At 49.7% G+C, this 15,317-nt stretch overlaps 6 protein-coding genes across 6 annotated transcripts; 4 read left to right on the forward strand and 2 right to left on the reverse strand.

The window, feature by feature from the left end:
• Positions 1–117: 117 nt before the first annotated feature.
• Positions 118–4,443, forward strand: BO66DRAFT_396649 (M1 family metallopeptidase). The gene is made up of 13 exons (XM_025648527.1): positions 118–369; positions 452–841; positions 902–1,071; positions 1,143–1,567; positions 1,617–1,838; positions 1,890–2,007; positions 2,064–2,180; positions 2,241–2,266; positions 2,322–2,532; positions 2,593–2,663; positions 2,715–3,157; positions 3,229–3,441; positions 3,502–4,443. Exons 2-13 carry the CDS (start codon positions 507–509, stop codon positions 4,094–4,096), a joined length of 2,946 nt encoding a protein of 981 aa, XP_025497688.1. The 5' UTR covers positions 118–369; positions 452–506; the 3' UTR covers positions 4,097–4,443.
• Positions 4,444–4,906: 463 nt separating this feature from the next.
• Positions 4,907–6,279, forward strand: BO66DRAFT_466026 (Rab family GTPase YPT1; the record flags this gene model as incomplete). The annotated part of the gene is made up of 5 exons (XM_025652516.1): positions 4,907–4,920; positions 5,184–5,307; positions 5,374–5,421; positions 5,475–5,702; positions 5,773–6,279. 5 exons carry the CDS (start codon positions 4,907–4,909, stop codon positions 5,965–5,967), a joined length of 609 nt encoding a protein of 202 aa, XP_025497689.1. The 3' UTR covers positions 5,968–6,279.
• Positions 6,280–7,645: 1,366 nt separating this feature from the next.
• On the forward strand, positions 7,646–8,741 carry pmp47 (putative peroxisomal membrane protein Pmp47; the record flags this gene model as incomplete). The annotated part of the gene is made up of 3 exons (XM_025649594.1): positions 7,646–7,770; positions 7,829–8,562; positions 8,623–8,741. 3 exons carry the CDS (start codon positions 7,646–7,648, stop codon positions 8,739–8,741), a joined length of 978 nt encoding a protein of 325 aa, XP_025497690.1.
• Positions 8,742–9,289: 548 nt separating this feature from the next.
• Positions 9,290–10,811, forward strand: BO66DRAFT_396651 (uncharacterized protein). The gene is made up of 2 exons (XM_025648528.1): positions 9,290–9,471; positions 9,534–10,811. The coding sequence occupies exons 1-2, from the start codon at positions 9,386–9,388 to the stop codon at positions 10,351–10,353; spliced, it is 906 nt and encodes a 301-aa protein (XP_025497691.1). The 5' UTR covers positions 9,290–9,385; the 3' UTR covers positions 10,354–10,811.
• BO66DRAFT_259619 (uncharacterized protein) lies at positions 10,800–12,254 on the reverse strand. Its single transcript, XM_025643032.1, has 5 exons — positions 11,611–12,254; positions 11,439–11,531; positions 11,109–11,320; positions 10,877–10,977; positions 10,800–10,806 (listed from the first exon to the last, which is right to left on the reverse strand). Exons 1-3 carry the CDS (start codon positions 12,122–12,124, stop codon positions 11,109–11,111), a joined length of 819 nt encoding a protein of 272 aa, XP_025497692.1. The 5' UTR covers positions 12,125–12,254; the 3' UTR covers positions 10,800–10,806; positions 10,877–10,977.
• Positions 12,255–12,660: 406 nt separating this feature from the next.
• BO66DRAFT_433114 (putative AMP-binding enzyme) lies at positions 12,661–15,317 on the reverse strand (the record flags this gene model as incomplete). The annotated part of the gene is made up of 5 exons (XM_025650678.1): positions 15,062–15,317; positions 14,809–14,999; positions 14,479–14,734; positions 12,830–14,420; positions 12,661–12,766 (listed from the first exon to the last, which is right to left on the reverse strand). Exons 2-5 carry the CDS (start codon positions 14,980–14,982, stop codon positions 12,661–12,663), a joined length of 2,127 nt encoding a protein of 708 aa, XP_025497693.1. The 5' UTR covers positions 14,983–14,999; positions 15,062–15,317.

Genomic DNA, 15,317 nt, shown 5'->3' on the forward strand with positions numbered 1-15,317 from the left:
GATTAGATAATAGAATCAACCAGGAATTAACTTACATTCGTCTCCCGAAAAGGGTCCAAGCTCCGTCGGAGCTCCGGTCTGTGTCCTGATGGAACAACAATAATGATCATTGAATGACACTACCAAATCATATACTAAACCATAAACTCTTGGTTTCATATCTTTCTCACTTTACACAGACGCGACTCGGTAAATCTGGACTTCGTTTACGTACAATTCCCTCCCCTTCCCACTCTGCCCTTCAGTCTTTGCCTGAGCCTTCTGTAAAACACAATAAAGTGATTCTGTCTCAGGCTCTCAGGATTCTTACCCTCATTGCAATCTCCCTTCCATTCTTGTCCTCCCCCCTCAGGATTTTCTGAATTACTTGTATGTGTGTGTATCACCCCATATCTGTATCGTTACGGGTAAATGAGGCTTTGTGGCATGGGCCGAAGATAACCGTAGACAGAGATTCGCCCAATTTAGGCTCGCTCGACCAGATCCAGATACCATTAGCATAAGAAATGTGGGGGAGAAGGTGTCCCATTAGAAGCACAGCCGCCACGGCGTCGCCAGCCAGATGTACACGTACTGGCGGCAAAGCTCGAATCCGTGGACGATTTCTGGTTTATCAGCCGGTCCGACCAGTTTCCCTCTACTGCCCCTCCTCTCCCCTCCCCTGCTCCCCCTCCTTCGCTTTCTCGCGTTCCCGCCATCTATCGGCTCTTTCACTCTCTCCGCGCACACATTTGCCTCCTACTCTCACGATTGCTGGCCATTCGTCCTCCGCAAGGTGTTGCTCTTCTGATTTCCGCACCCGCACAATGGCATCAAATGACAGAGATGTCCTCCCGGACGTGTGAGTTGCAAACTGTGACTTTTGGGTTTTCAAAAGACACTTTTCTAACGATGAGCACAGAGCTATCCCAGTCCATTACGACGTGTCTTTGTTTGATCTGCAGTTCAGTGATAATTGGGGCTATAATGGGACCGTCAAGGTCAAGGCCAGAGTCACCCGCCCCACGAAAGAGATTGTGCTCAACTCGAAGGAAATCGAGGTTCAGAAAGTCGAAATTTATGGCGAAGATGGTCCGTCATCACCTGCACCGGGCTTTGCCCATGATTGTTTCCTTTGCCATAATATTGACGGCCTCCGTTAGGGACCAAATTGTCCGAAGCATCCGAGATCTCTTATGATAGAACCTCTGAGCGGGTGGCTTTCAAGTTCCCGTCGGAAATTGCACCCTCTGATATTCTTCTCTCGATGAATTTTACCGGAACCATGAACAACGCGATGGCCGGGTTCTACCGCTCTAAATACATCCCTGTTGTGGAACCAGTTGAAGACACACCCAAAGAAGGAGACTTTCACTACATGTTGAGCACCCAATTCGAGTCTTGTGATGCGCGTCGGGCTTTCCCATGCTTCGACGAACCAAATCTGAAAGCCACCTTTGATTTCGAGATCGAGGTGCCCACCGGTCAAACTGCCCTGAGCAACATGCCTATTAAAGATGAGAAGGCTGGACGTAAGCCGGGACTCAAACTTGTCTCTTTTGAGAGAACTCCCGTTATGAGCACATATGTGAGTCTTTCCAGTGATCCGGCAGGGATCTCTCTAACATCAAATCCAGCTTCTGGCATGGGCAGTTGGCGATTTCGAATACGTGGAGGCGATGACAGAGCGCAAGTATCAAGGAAAGAGTATACCCGTCCGTGTCTATACAACCAGAGGTCTGAAAGAGCAAGCTCGATTCGCTCTAGAATGTGCTCATCGCACCGTTGACTACTTCTCCGAGATTTTCGAGATAGAATATCCCTTGCCCAAGGCAGATCTTCTCGCTGTCCATGAATTTGTGCATACCCTTTCTTACACGACATCGAACAAGTCCACTAATACTATATAGGCGATGGGTGCTATGGAAAACTGGGGACTCGTAACGTATCGAACAACTGCTGTTCTTTTTGAAGAGGGCAAGTCCGATACCCGGTATAAGAACCGCATTGCTTATGTGGTCGCGCACGGTGAGTCTTCTTCATCAAAGCAATACCACCTTATACTTAACCTGCAATGCTCTCAGAACTGGCCCATCAATGGTTTGGCAATCTTGTTACAATGGATTGGTGGAACGAACTATGGCTTAACGAAGGGTTTGCAACTTGGGTCGGTTGGCTTGCTGTTGACCACTTTTATCCTGGTGAGCTTTGGCCATCGCGTGATCATTGTCCCATAGAACTAACCCAGAACCTACATTCAGAATGGAATATCTGGTCTCAGTTTGTTGTGCGCAATTCCCGAGGTAAATCCGCGTGTTAGTTCTATGTTAACCGGCACACAGGCTGAGGGTGTTCAACAAGCTTTTCAACTTGACTCTTTGCGGGCATCACATCCGATTGAGGTACCCGTTAGAAACGCTCTCGAAGTGGACCAGATTTTCGATCACATCAGCTACCTGAAGGGAAGCTCGGTCATTCGCATGCTGAGTGATCACCTCGGTCGACAGACCTTTCTACGCGGTGTAGCTGCGTATCTCAAGGCACACGCTTACGGCAAGTTGGCAAATGCAATAGGCCTGCGAACATCGAGTTGCTGATTTTGATGGTGTGCAGGAAATGCTACCACAAATGATCTTTGGTCGGCTCTAAGCAAGGCATCCAACCAGGATGTAACTAGCTTCATGGTAATTTTCTTCAGTCCATTTGGGTTCCCCTGAACTAATAGGGTGGCGAAGGACCCTTGGATTCGCAAGATCGGATTCCCCGTTATCACTATCACCGAGGAGCCGGGCCAAATCAACATCCGACAAAACCGCTTTCTCTCGACAGGCGATGCCAAACCAGATGAGGACGAAACAACATGGTGGATTCCGCTAGGTATCCAGTCGGCTCGTGAGGTGTCCGACACAAATAAGGGTGCTTTGGTATCTAAATCAGATTCAGTCCCCGGTGTGGGGCAGGAATCCTTCTACAAGATAAACAAGAACCTTTCTGGTTTCTACCGCACCAACTATCCTGCTGATCGTTTGGCTAAACTCGGACAGTCTTTGAACCTACTAAGTACTGAGGATAAGATCGGCCTGATCGGCGATGCTGCTGCTCTTGCCGTTTCTGGTAATGGCACAACGACTGCCTTGCTATCTTTATTGAGTGGTTTCAAGGAAGAAAAGAACTATCTGTCAGCATCCCTTGAACACCGTTAGTACATCTTCTTTGTGATCTCAGTCTCTAACGATGCCTATCTTCTAGGATCTGGTCTCAAATCTCAACTTCCATCGGAAACTTACGTTCGGTGTTTGCTCAAAACAACTCGGTATCATCAGGGCTGAAGAAATTCACCCTTGAATTAGTCTCACCCGCCGCTGAAGAAATTGGCTGGGAGTTTAAGCCCGAAGATGATTATCTTACTGTACAGCTTCGGAAACTTTTGATTGGAATGGCATGCCATGCTGGGCATAAAGAGTAAGTTTCTTCACATCCTGAGGCTGCTTAACTGAGACCTTCACTAACATTGAGCGTTAGTATGATTTCCGAGGCAACACGACGCTTCCAGCTCTGGAACACTGCTAAAGACAAAAATGCTGTGCATCCCAACCTGCGCTCTGTTATTTTTGGTGTTGTAGTTTCTGAGGGTGGAACTCAAGATTATGTTTCCGTCAAGGAGGAATATTTGAGAACCGATTCTGTCGATGGAAAAGAGATCTGCCTAGGGGCTCTTGGACGCACGAAGAATCCCGATTTGGTCAGGGATTATCTCGATTTTGTCTTCTCAGACAAGGTTGCTATACAGGACATACATAACGGTGCAGTTTCACTTGCTTCGAATTCAAGCACTCGCCATTTACTTTGGGAGTACATGAAATCGCATTGGGACATGGTTGAATCACGTTTATCGACAAATAATGTTGTTTTCGAGCGCTTTGTGCGAATGGGACTTTCCAAATTCGCCGATCACACTATTGAAGCCGACATCTCTGCCTTCTTTCAGGATAAGGATACCAGTGCCTACGACCGTGCTCTGGTTATCGTTGCTGATAGCATCCGCACAAATTTGCACTACAAAGACAGAGATGAGGGTCTAGTGTTGGAGTGGCTTCAGGTTCATGGATATGCTTGATTAGTTAGGAACAGTGATTGCCGCTCTCTTGAGGGAGTGGGTTTGCATGACATAGTTGTTCGGTGAGAGCCAGTCCCGTTGTGGCTGGGAGAATCACCTGAGCAATAGGACGAAACAGCCGAGATTGAATAAAGCAATACGCAGAAGTGCCTTCTCACCTTGTTTATTGGCTTGTTGGGTGTCTGTCGAGGTAGAGTAGTATTAATGGTATCAGAATGAGATGGTCATTTGTGCAGTATTACAAATGATGATCAGATCTCAGGGTTTACATTGTGGTGGTTTCTGATGGAGAGTGGTTGTACCCGTGACACATTCTGCAGATCATATTACTAGAACATGCCAATGAACAATGTGCCTATTTCTACCGCGACCACGCTTACCTTACTTATATTTAACTACTAATTTAACAGTAAGTCAGTTAACTAACTAGTGTCCCAGTTGTTGGACTTCGTAAGACTTCCTGTACCAGGACACTAATCCAGATTGGCCCATAGGCTTTTGAGGTAGGTGGGTGGGTCAGTGAGTGTGAAACGGTCACCAGCAGCCCGCGGCTGGAACCTGCACATTGGGCTCCCCTGCTCTCCTGCAGTCGTCAGCAACGCAACAACCGCCATTTCCAAGAGACCGCCTGGTCACCCTCAGCTTAATAGACAGACGCTCCGAGCATCATTTACAACCACAGCTTGCTGCCACTCTTACTTGCACCTTCTCATCCAACGCATCCAGATAGCTTTCGAACCAGTCCTCGGTAGTCTTCTTCTTTGTTCTAAGCACCTGCAAATTTCGACACATACCTCCACCGTTTCCACCATGAACCCTGAGTCGTAAGTGCCTCGATCCGCTTAGGCCCCGAGCGATTCATCGGGTTGCGTGCTGTTGTATTAATCACCACAAACTCTTGCATCACTTTCCATCTATCGTGCAGTTCCTTGGATTGTCTCTACTGACCGGCCGGCATGTTTGCTAATTTGTGTGTTCTCTTAGAGTTGCCCCGATCTCTCCCCGCCTCCATACTCCCTTCCCAATGGCGAGAAAGAAGATGGGCGGCCCAGCGTCTCATTCATAGCCAGGCTGACGCTTTGAGCAGATACGACTACCTCTTCAAGCTTCTCCTCATTGGAGATTCTGGTGTAGGAAAGTCCTGCTTACTTCTTCGATTTGCCGATGATACCTACACGGAAAGCTACATCTCCACCATCGGTGTCGATTTTGTAGGTGTCTTTCCCAACTCAGGCTCCGCCTTCCCCGTGTACCGGCCTGCTGATAGTATGCCTTAGAAAATTCGCACTATTGAACTCGACGGAAAGACGGTGAAACTCCAGATTGTAAGGAAGCCGGTATTGCGAGATGATGACTAGGGATCACTAATGCATTTCAGTGGGATACTGCGGGCCAGGAGCGATTCAGGACTATCACGTCGTCTTATTACCGTGGTGCTCATGGTATCTGCGTTGTCTACGACGTCACTGATATGGACTCATTCAACAACGTTAAGCAGTGGCTCCAAGAAATCGACCGCTATGCCACCGAGGGTGTCAATAAGTTGCTTGTGGGCAACAAGAGCGATATGGAAGACAAGAAGGTAGTGGAGTACACAGTGGCCAAGGTACGTCGCTACAGTCGCCAGTAGCTGGAGTATTCCGGTCGGCAACTAACGGAATATGTGAATGCTACAGGAATTTGCGGACAGCCTCGGAATACCGTTTCTGGAGACCTCGGCCAAGAATGCCTCGAATGTCGAGCAAGCTTTTTTGACAATGGCTAGACAGATCAAGGAACGTATGGGAACTGCCACCGTCAACAACAAGCCTACTGTGCAAGTTGGTCAGGGCCAGGGAGTTCAACCTGGCTCTTCCGGCGGCTGCTGTTAGGCGACTGTGCTTGTGGTTCCAGGTGCTGTCCTTCCAACATGTAACGGCAGAAGGGGAATTATGGGATCCAAGAAGACGAGCTAGAGGGAAGATGTACCGGCTGCGCCCTATCACTGGCTGTCTTCTCAGTGCTGGGGTGGATGCAGACCCTTCATGCTAGGAATGGCCATAGGAATAGTTTCATTGTTCATGCTTTAGAAGGCTTGCGTTTCGTCTTTATACACTGTCATACCACAGATGCACCTACTCCCATCCCCGCCTGCTTTTTGCTGACTTTTCTTTAGTCTTCACTGCCCAGCCCCCAGTCCGCTTCCTTTCATTGTTTCTTGCTTTCATCACGCTGGTTTCCACCCATAATCTTCTCAAGTCTCTATTTCTTCCTTACTAGTGTCTCTCCCACAAGTCTCCATTCGATTGGTCTTTCTTCTAGTAAGTTGGATTGTTTGCCTTGTTTACTCGCTCGCGGTCGATTATTTAGTTAATTCAGAGAACAATGAATCTTTAAGCAAAAGCGTCGAACCAGTGGGCTCTTATTACCGCGGGTCCCATCCTTCCTCCTGATCCCTTCTCTACTATTTGCCTTCCGTGTAGACTTTTCTACTCAACTAATAGATTAATGAGTGGCTAAATACCAATCCAGGCCGACAGATGGGTCTTAAGAGTAATAACGAATGTACAGCTGAGTACAGGTACCGTGACATTTACAGTACTTACCCACCTCTGCCCGCATGCAGTGCAAGGAAGGGGGGTGGGTCGGCAGCCCATTAAGTGATTGATTGGTTACCGCAAGAAGGAAATGTCACATGCGAAATTGGCTCAGCTTCTTCTCCGTATTGAATTGCTAAGCCTTAGGTGTTGGCGACCTGACTTTTCCTACTACCTAGTCGCCTTTTTGCATCTGAGAAATTACCTGCCGCCGAATGTAAATGATTTCATGAGTACTTAGGTGGAAAAACTTTTGGGGGGGGCTAAGAGTGACTCCTGCGATGTATGTACAGTACAGTACGCTCCAGGTGTGTAACGGACCTCATCTACGATAACGATAACAACGTAGCGTGACTCCGATATGTCATTCCATCTGACTACTATGCGGTATACAGTACATACTCCGTACATCTTGGGTTAGGGGTGCCGATGTGAGCTACATACGCTTTCATCGCACCAGCCCTAGTCCTGTACATGTTGGCGTTTACCGCTGGAATCTGGTCAACATCCTGCTGGGCACTGTCTGTACCTTTGGTAAACACGCGACTGAAACCCGAATTTTGCGGGAGGGGCATCAGCCGAGGCCCAAATTTCGGTAAACGTCATGAGCGTCGTTGCTTTTACCTCCTGAGCCGAGTCATTCTCGCGCCCTTCTACATATCTCGGTGTCTTAAAACTCGACCCTTTCACCTGCCCCCCCCTTTCACCCTTTTCTTGATAAGGTATCCAATAACCAACTTCCTGCAGTTTTCTATTGTTGGTGTCTCGATCTTCTGCTTCGTTCCTTCCTGCAACGCTCGCCCTTCCTTTACCTGATTCTCTTAGTTGGAACAATAGAAAGCCCCTCCTCCGAACTCTCCCAGTCATATCTGTGAGTATTGCAACGCGTTGACTACCTTCACTACAAGCAAGTTTCCTTCTATCATATTAATCGTGCATCGTGTTTGGATGCAGCGTGAAAAGTCCGTGGCCGATGTCTCAAGCAAGCATCCATGAGGAGAAGAAGGGGTTGGCAGTATCCGCTGCCATGCAACAGAGCGATAATATAGCGCATGCCTTGGCCGGTGCGGGAGGCGGCATTCTCTCGATGGCGTTGACGTGAGTAACGCTCCCTGCTCGACTGGGTCTTCATTAACGCTTTGTTTAACCTTAAAAGTTACCCGCTCATCACTCTCTCAACGAGGGCCCAGGTTGAATCCAAGCGGGCCCATTCGACAATCTATGACGCGGTTCGTCGCATTGTCCAGAGAGAGGGGCTTGCCGGACTATATTCGGGACTTGAGTCGGCACTTCTGGGTATCAGTGTTACCAATTTCGTTTACTACTATTGGTATGAATGGACACGCTCCGCCTTCGAAAAGGCAGCTGCAAAAGCAGGAAGGGCATCTAGAAAGCTCACAACCGTTGAGTCGATGGTTGCCGGGGCTATTGCAGGGATCGCCACAGTCATGATCACCAATCCGATTTGGGTGGTGAACACCAGAATGACAGCTCGCAAGTCTGATTCGGATCAGAAGTCATTGCCTGGTGCTTATCCTGGAAAGGAGCGAGCATCGACAATCGCTACACTGATAGACTTGCTGCGCCGAGAGGGCCCAAAGGCCCTCTTCGCTGGCGTCCTGCCAGCTCTCGTATTGGTGGTCAACCCTATCTTGCAGTATACAATCTTTGAGCAATTGAAAATCATCGTCGAGCGTCGTAGACGGATGACACCCAAGGATGCGTTCTATTTGGGTGCCCTTGGTAAGATACTCGCTACTTCGATCACATATCCTTACATCACAGTCAAGAGCCGCATGCATGTTGCAAGTAAAGAGGGGCCCCAGGAGAGTTTGAATGGGAGTTTGAAGAAAATAATTCAGGAAGAAGGTTATGCTGGCCTATACAAAGGCAAGTGAACCCCAATTGACGAAGTGCTTTTTGAAAGACAGCTTACATTATTCCAAACAGGAATTGGGCCAAAAGTGACGCAGAGTGCAATTACTGCGGCATTCTTATTTGGTTTTAAGGATGTTTTGTACGAGGCTATGGTTTCCATTCGGAAGAGGGGTCGTGGGATTTCGAAGTAGAGGCTGGCTGTATCACGACGAGCAGTATTGTTTTTGGGAAGGGCGGGAGGGGTTCTGACCATCATGACAGCCGACAGCGAACTTAGGGAAACGTTTTCTCCTTAGATATCTCTTACAATCCTGTCTTACTATGCAGCAAGGGAATCATGATCCAGATTTGGACCTTGTCTTTGATGAATAGTTTTCAACGATGCATCAGATGGTAGAGTGGCCTGAGCTCTTAGTCATGAGTGGATCTAGACCTGATTGATTTGACTAGTCAGTTAATGGTCTGGTTGAACTTGCTTGTTCACAGATGAGTAAGTAGTCTAGTATACAAATACAGATGTACACAGTCAACAGCATGATTAGCGACTACTGGACACTTTTCTCCGCATGTGATACCAATCTCCATCGCCCCACAATGACATCACGTGGCTGAGCAGCGCCACGGGGCGATGCCCATCGGAAACAACTACTGCTCGCTGTATATGATGCACCCCCTCCTATGCATCTACAACACCTATGTTCTCTGTTCATCCAGAAGCTTGAATCACTTCCCCGTCTGGTATAATTTCAGATAAGATTCCATTTGAAAATTCAACACTGTCTTGTTGAAACCATAAATAAGTCTAAGCTCACTAGTCATACCATCTATATCATTCATGTCGTTTGCCCCGCCGCCCGGCCCTCCGACTCCTTCCGTCCCTGAAGGATGGAAGGCTCAGTTTGATGACCGCTATAATCAGTGGTATGCATATCACCCAGTCATCGAATGCAAAATGGATAGAGCAAGACTGACTGCGACCTCAGGTTCTTCGTAAACCTACGAACTGGTCGATCACAATGGGAACGTCCCGAAGGACCGAATCGAACAGAACCAGAAATACATGGACCACCGAGCGAGCCGCCACCGTCTTACGATGCGTCGGGTCCTGCTGAACCCTCGTCACTGGCTGCTGCAGGTGACAAGAAAACTGTTGATTCGAGGAACCCATACAAGCCACCAGAATCTGCGCACCATAATCTAGATGATGATGCTCGCCTTGCTGCGCAGCTACAGGCAGAGGAGAATGCCCGAGCTCGTCGCAGGAGCCCTGCGAGCTCTGGCGGTGCTGCGTCTGACTACTACACCGATGGTTCTCCTAGACAAACTGCCGGATATCAGTCATCGGAACCCCAGTCGCAGAACTCTTCTCCTGGACCGGCTCAGCAGCGCAGCAAAGGGTTCTTCAGCAAGTTAAAAGGAAAAGTCGCTGGTAATAGCGGCGCGTCATTCCCTCGGCCGCAGCAACCCGTACCGCAACAGTCTTATGGCTACCCTCAAGGCGGGTACTACTACGGAGGAGGCGGTGTTGGCGCCGGTTATGCCTCGCAACAGACAGGGTATGGTTACCCATCATATCCACCACAGGGTAGCTTTTACCCAACCCAACAACAGCCGCAGCAGCGACGGCATGGGATGGGCACCGCGGGGGCTGCAGCTTTAGGTGTCGGAGGTGGACTTCTAGGTGGCATGCTGCTCGCTGATGCTGTGGAAGACATGTCGCACGATTACGGTCCTCCCCCAGGTGATTATGGGGATGATTATGGGGGTGACTTTGGCGGTGGTGATGACTTTGGTGATTTCTAATGCATCGCTCTTATGTTCAGCCCATCTCTATTTTGATTTCTTATGTGCGAACAGGTTTAGATCTATTCCCTGGCTGCGCGAGATGCCCTTATGAATAGCTTATGTGTTATGATGATGTATACGGTTTGTCGCTCGTGCGTCTTAGGATTGTGTGGTCCAGCACGACAGCCGCTCCTCCCGTCACTAGCCCGCACGTACGATGTATTATCCACAGCTCGCCTACAATCTCACCTCGCGGATACTTTGGGTAGAAATCTCTTGTACTTCAGACCAGAGCATACAACAAATTCGATGTGCCATGTGGGCAATCAACGTTTCCGATCCACATTCCTAGCCTAAATGAGGAGTAACCCAAACTGTCTGCTCGTCTAGGCGAGTTCCGTGGTCTTTTTTTGAAGTTATATCGATATCTTCCTGACGGTGAGGTTTTCCCTCAATAACAATATAGCCGGACTTGATTCATGTTCATATTTTGGATCAAATTCAGACGCTATAACTGAAGCCTCAGATGAAATATACTTACTTCTAAATGAGCTTCTTTCCCGGGCGCAAGGCAAAATGGTTCGTGAAGCGTAGCTGGTCCATGCCATCGTTGAGTCAAGATAAAGCGAGGTGAAGGGGGATCTGTAAACAGACAAGGTTTACTTTAGTAAGCCCGCTCTAATGTTATACGCTCACTACCTCCAGAATGAAGGTCGGTCAGCATCCAAATTCCCGCGCTGCGTCGTCATTCTGATGCCGCAGGGCCTGCATACCTATGCTCTCCTCCGAGAAGCACTCCCACTATCTCTGCCCGACGCAGCAACTCCGTCAGCACCAGGGGCGGGCCTGGGAGTGGCTCCAGCCATCCACCCCGCCAAGTCGAAAGTGCCGGGCGCTCCGCCGCCGGCCATGGCGCTGCGTGTGGCGCCCGTAATCGGGGAGGAGCGAGATTGTTTCTCGAATTCGGCACGCATCTCGGGATCCACTAGAGCACAAGAGTACACGGAAGCATTAATAAGGGCAGAACGGAACAAAAAAAAAAAAAACTAAATATGTCCTAAAAGAAGAGAAAAATGCTTCGGGTGAAGAGAGAGGCAACTCACTGTTTTCCATCAACTTCGGCATGCCGAATGTAAAGCCCAGAGCGACCAAAGCTAGTAGGATCATAGGATTCTTGAACAGCGCCAAGGGCGAGACTAATTGATTAGGACGGGACGAACGATCAGCCATTTGTTATGGTCCATGCCAATGTGTCGCGATTCAGATAGAACATACACCGGGGGCGTTCCTCGTAGAAATTTCTCCGGGCAAGGACTCGGGCCTCGACAGTCACGTCGGGCGTGGTTGCGGCAGAGACAGCTCCATCTTGCCCAACAGCAGTAGTGGCATCTATGATGTACTTCTCCGAGCCTCGGTTGTCCCAAGGGTTCGCGCGGAATGTCTCCCAGATCCCGAGAACGGTTCCATCAGCGGCAATGTCTACGCGGTACGGGGCGAAGATGAAATCCGGGGAGCGGATGTCGAGCAGGTAGGATTGGGGCTTCGATTGGGCAGGGATATTGGCGAAGACGAATGTCGCGGAGCGAGTGAGGGATGCAGTCAGCTGCGAGGGCGAGGAGGGCGAGGAGGGAAGCGTGGACAACGTCGCATGAGTTCCAGCGGGGAGAGCGTGGGGATTGGGGAGCAGACTGGATGAGGGAATGGTGATCGTGAGGGCTGAATACACCAGCATTGGTGCAGACAGCAGGATAAGAACGAGTCCCACCAGGGAGTTGCTGGCTGAACGCATGGTGGGCAGCAGTCGCTGGTTGAGGGTTCCAAGGGACTGATCGGTTGGATTGACTAGAGAAAGAGTTGGGGTCGAACTAGGTAGGGAGTTGCAGATGATGTCGTATCGAGAAGCTCTAGCGCCAAGCAATCATTCGGGCCAACCACCGAGGGCTCATGTAAATGTGCTGTGATTAGATATGCCTTACTCATCATGAGGCTAACTTCACTATACTAGTCTTAAAATCTCTGGTGGTAAGGATAGTGACTCCCTTTTCAATGTATGCAGCAGTAACTTAACTGCCGTACAATACCTTATTGTCCCTCCCCAACACACACAGAAACCCCTCAACCCCACAACCCCCCATCCCCCGGGTGAAATACCAACCTTTTACCATGCTCAAAGGCTCAGCCTTGGATTCCAAGATCATTGAAGTGCTAAATAAACTACATGAATGGTTGAATAATCACAGGGAAAATATGTACGAGGCAGCTCCAGCAGTCTAAATGGCTAGCATGAGTTTTAGCGCATAAAAATATTATCGACGTCAATATCTCCTAGAGCTTGGCCTTCGGAGCGGCTTCCTCAGCCAACGCCGTCGTATATAAGTCATCCAGCAGATGGCGATACTTCTTCACAGCCGGAGGACGTTTCAGCTTCAAACTAAAGAGTTTGGTTATCTAGTCAGACTTGCGCAGCATGTAAAGAGAAGGGGATTCCACTCACGTCGGCGTCAACAGATTGTTCTCAACTGTAAAAGGGTCCAGCATCAGCGCGCAGTTCTTTATTTTTTCGTAGCCTGCAAGTTTGTGTTTCTTTGCGACTCTGTCGAGATCCCGCAACACCGCGCGACGTATCTGAGGTTCATCCAACGTCGATTTGATGCCGTCAATGTCCGTGACCTCAATGTTTCGACGGAGCACTTTGCTGGCCCACGGAGCATATGATTCGGGCTGCACGCCAAAGATACCCACCAAGAAAGTCTGTACACTATCACCATGGACGTAGCCCTGCGCCAAGTAGCCCAGCTCAGACAGGTAAACGCCCTCTAGACGCTCGGGGGAGATGTATTCTCCCTGCGCCAGCTTCAAGACATTCTTGCGACGATCAATGATGATAATTCGGCCCATATCATCAATGGTGCAAACGTCACCGGTCCGGAACCATCCGTCTTCAGTCATCGCATTGGCCGTTTCTTCTGGGTTTTTATAATACTCACGGAAGATGTTCCCTCCGCGTAAGAGCAGTTCACCCCGTGGGAAGGGCTTATCATCGACCGAGTAGTCCATATCCGGAAGAGAGACCAAACAGGCCTCGTTGCATGGAGCAAGTCGCCCACAATTCCCGGCAGTCAAATCTCGTGGGGATTGAGCGCATGCAATAGCGTATGTTTCGGTCAACCCGTAACCTTGGATAATATCGGTACCAGTAGCCACTCTCAAAAACTGGTGGAGGGTCGGGTCCAGAGGCGCAGAACCAGAGATCATCACTCTAGTGCGCTCCAGGCCAAGCGCCGCGGAAACCTTTTTCGACCAGATGCGATCATACACCGCATGCTTTATTGTAGCTTTGCTAGCGTCGGGATTCTCCAGGTTTGCTGTCTTCGCCGCAACAACATGTCTCGACAATGCTCCCTTGAAACCGGGCTGGTCCACGGTAGCTGAGCGAATGACATTTCCGAAACGACTGAACAGTCTTGGAACTGACATGAACCCAGTAGGCTTGAGGACTTTCAGGTCATCGACGAGTTCCAGCATATTCCCATGGAAGTAGCCAATTCGAGCCCCCGCCCAGAATGCTGCATGCTCCGACAGCCGCGCGTAAATATGTGCTAGTGGAAGATATGATGCCAGAGTATCACCAGGGGCCTGCGTAGTTACTACGAGGCCGCTTGAAGTTGCCGCGACAGTATTCTCATGGGTCAAGACCACCCCTTTGGGATTCCCTGTAGTGCCGGACGTATAATTTATGGTAACTATGTCAGATGGGGATGGGGGATTGCAGGTACGTTTTGAAAACGCCCCAAGCTCTTCCACCTCCTCGATGGTGTAGATAGATACCTCCAGCCCAGCCGCAATCGATTCGAGGAGCGCGCGCTTAGAAAGGCCGGCGGGTTCCCCGGCCTCCAGAGGATCCATGCTGACAATGATTTTCAGACCGGGCAACAATGGCTTCAATTTCAGCAGAGTGGGAATATGAGGCAAAGAAGTCACGACACAGTGCAATTCGGCGTGGTTGATGATGTACTCCGTAGCGTCTGCCGCGAGAACGTCGTAGATGGAGACCGAGTACAGACTTTGAGACATGCAGGCAAGGTCTATAGACACGGGAATTAGCAAGTTTCCTCTGCCCATATTTGCCAGGGTGCCTCATACCAGTCAGTTGCCACTCTGGGCGGTTCTGGGACCATAAACCAATTCCATATTGGCCAGGGCGATGGCAGCCATGTTTCTGATGTAATTCGACCAGACCAGCACCAAAAGCAGTACGTCGCTTCTGAACCGTCTCATAATCCATCCACTGGTACGGACCGTAGGCATTAACTATCGGATCATATGGGCGCCATCCCAAGCAGTCGCTTTTGGGCACTCTACCGGCGGTCGACTCAAATATGTCATGCGCAGTAGCCACCTGGGAAAATCGAAGCCAGTCAATAACAATCCCAATGTGGTTCTCATCTCATTGGGGTCCGCAAACGAGCATACTTTAGGGTCTAGTGTTTTTACTAGCTCTTTTGTTGAGTTCCAGGTCCGGTAGACGGGAGAGCGCCCTGGTTTTTCGGTGCCCGGTAGGGCAACGCCGTAAGGTTTGCCTTTAGGGGGCTCCTGCTGTAGCTCGGTAGCGCGCTGGAGATGAGTCGGTAGCTGGGAGAAGAACATCGCGACGAGGAGCGTGACTACTCGATTGCGACCGAGTTAGTATAAAGCTCAACGGGCTGGCAAACCTGAAAAGGCTCACGGGTGGTCTCCTATAACTCAGAGGAAGATACCTCAAGCTCAAAAGTCCCTCAACCTAACAGTAAAGAAGCCGGGTACTGGGCTTGAACAAGAACCCGACGTTGTGTGTCAAGGTGATTCAGGGGAGGGAGAGTGCTCGTCAAGGAAGTAGATGTCAGAACGAAGCGGGGGAATGGAAGTGGTTGAGAAGGCTGAGAAACAGTGGCTAGACAACGTGGGAGGGGTGGGAGAAGAGGAACCGGAGAGATGGAGGAGCA

Source organism: Aspergillus aculeatinus (genome assembly GCF_003184765.1).
Source record: "Aspergillus aculeatinus CBS 121060 unplaced genomic scaffold BO66scaffold_97, whole genome shotgun sequence".
NCBI classification, from domain to species: Eukaryota; Fungi; Ascomycota; class Eurotiomycetes; order Eurotiales; family Aspergillaceae; genus Aspergillus; species Aspergillus aculeatinus.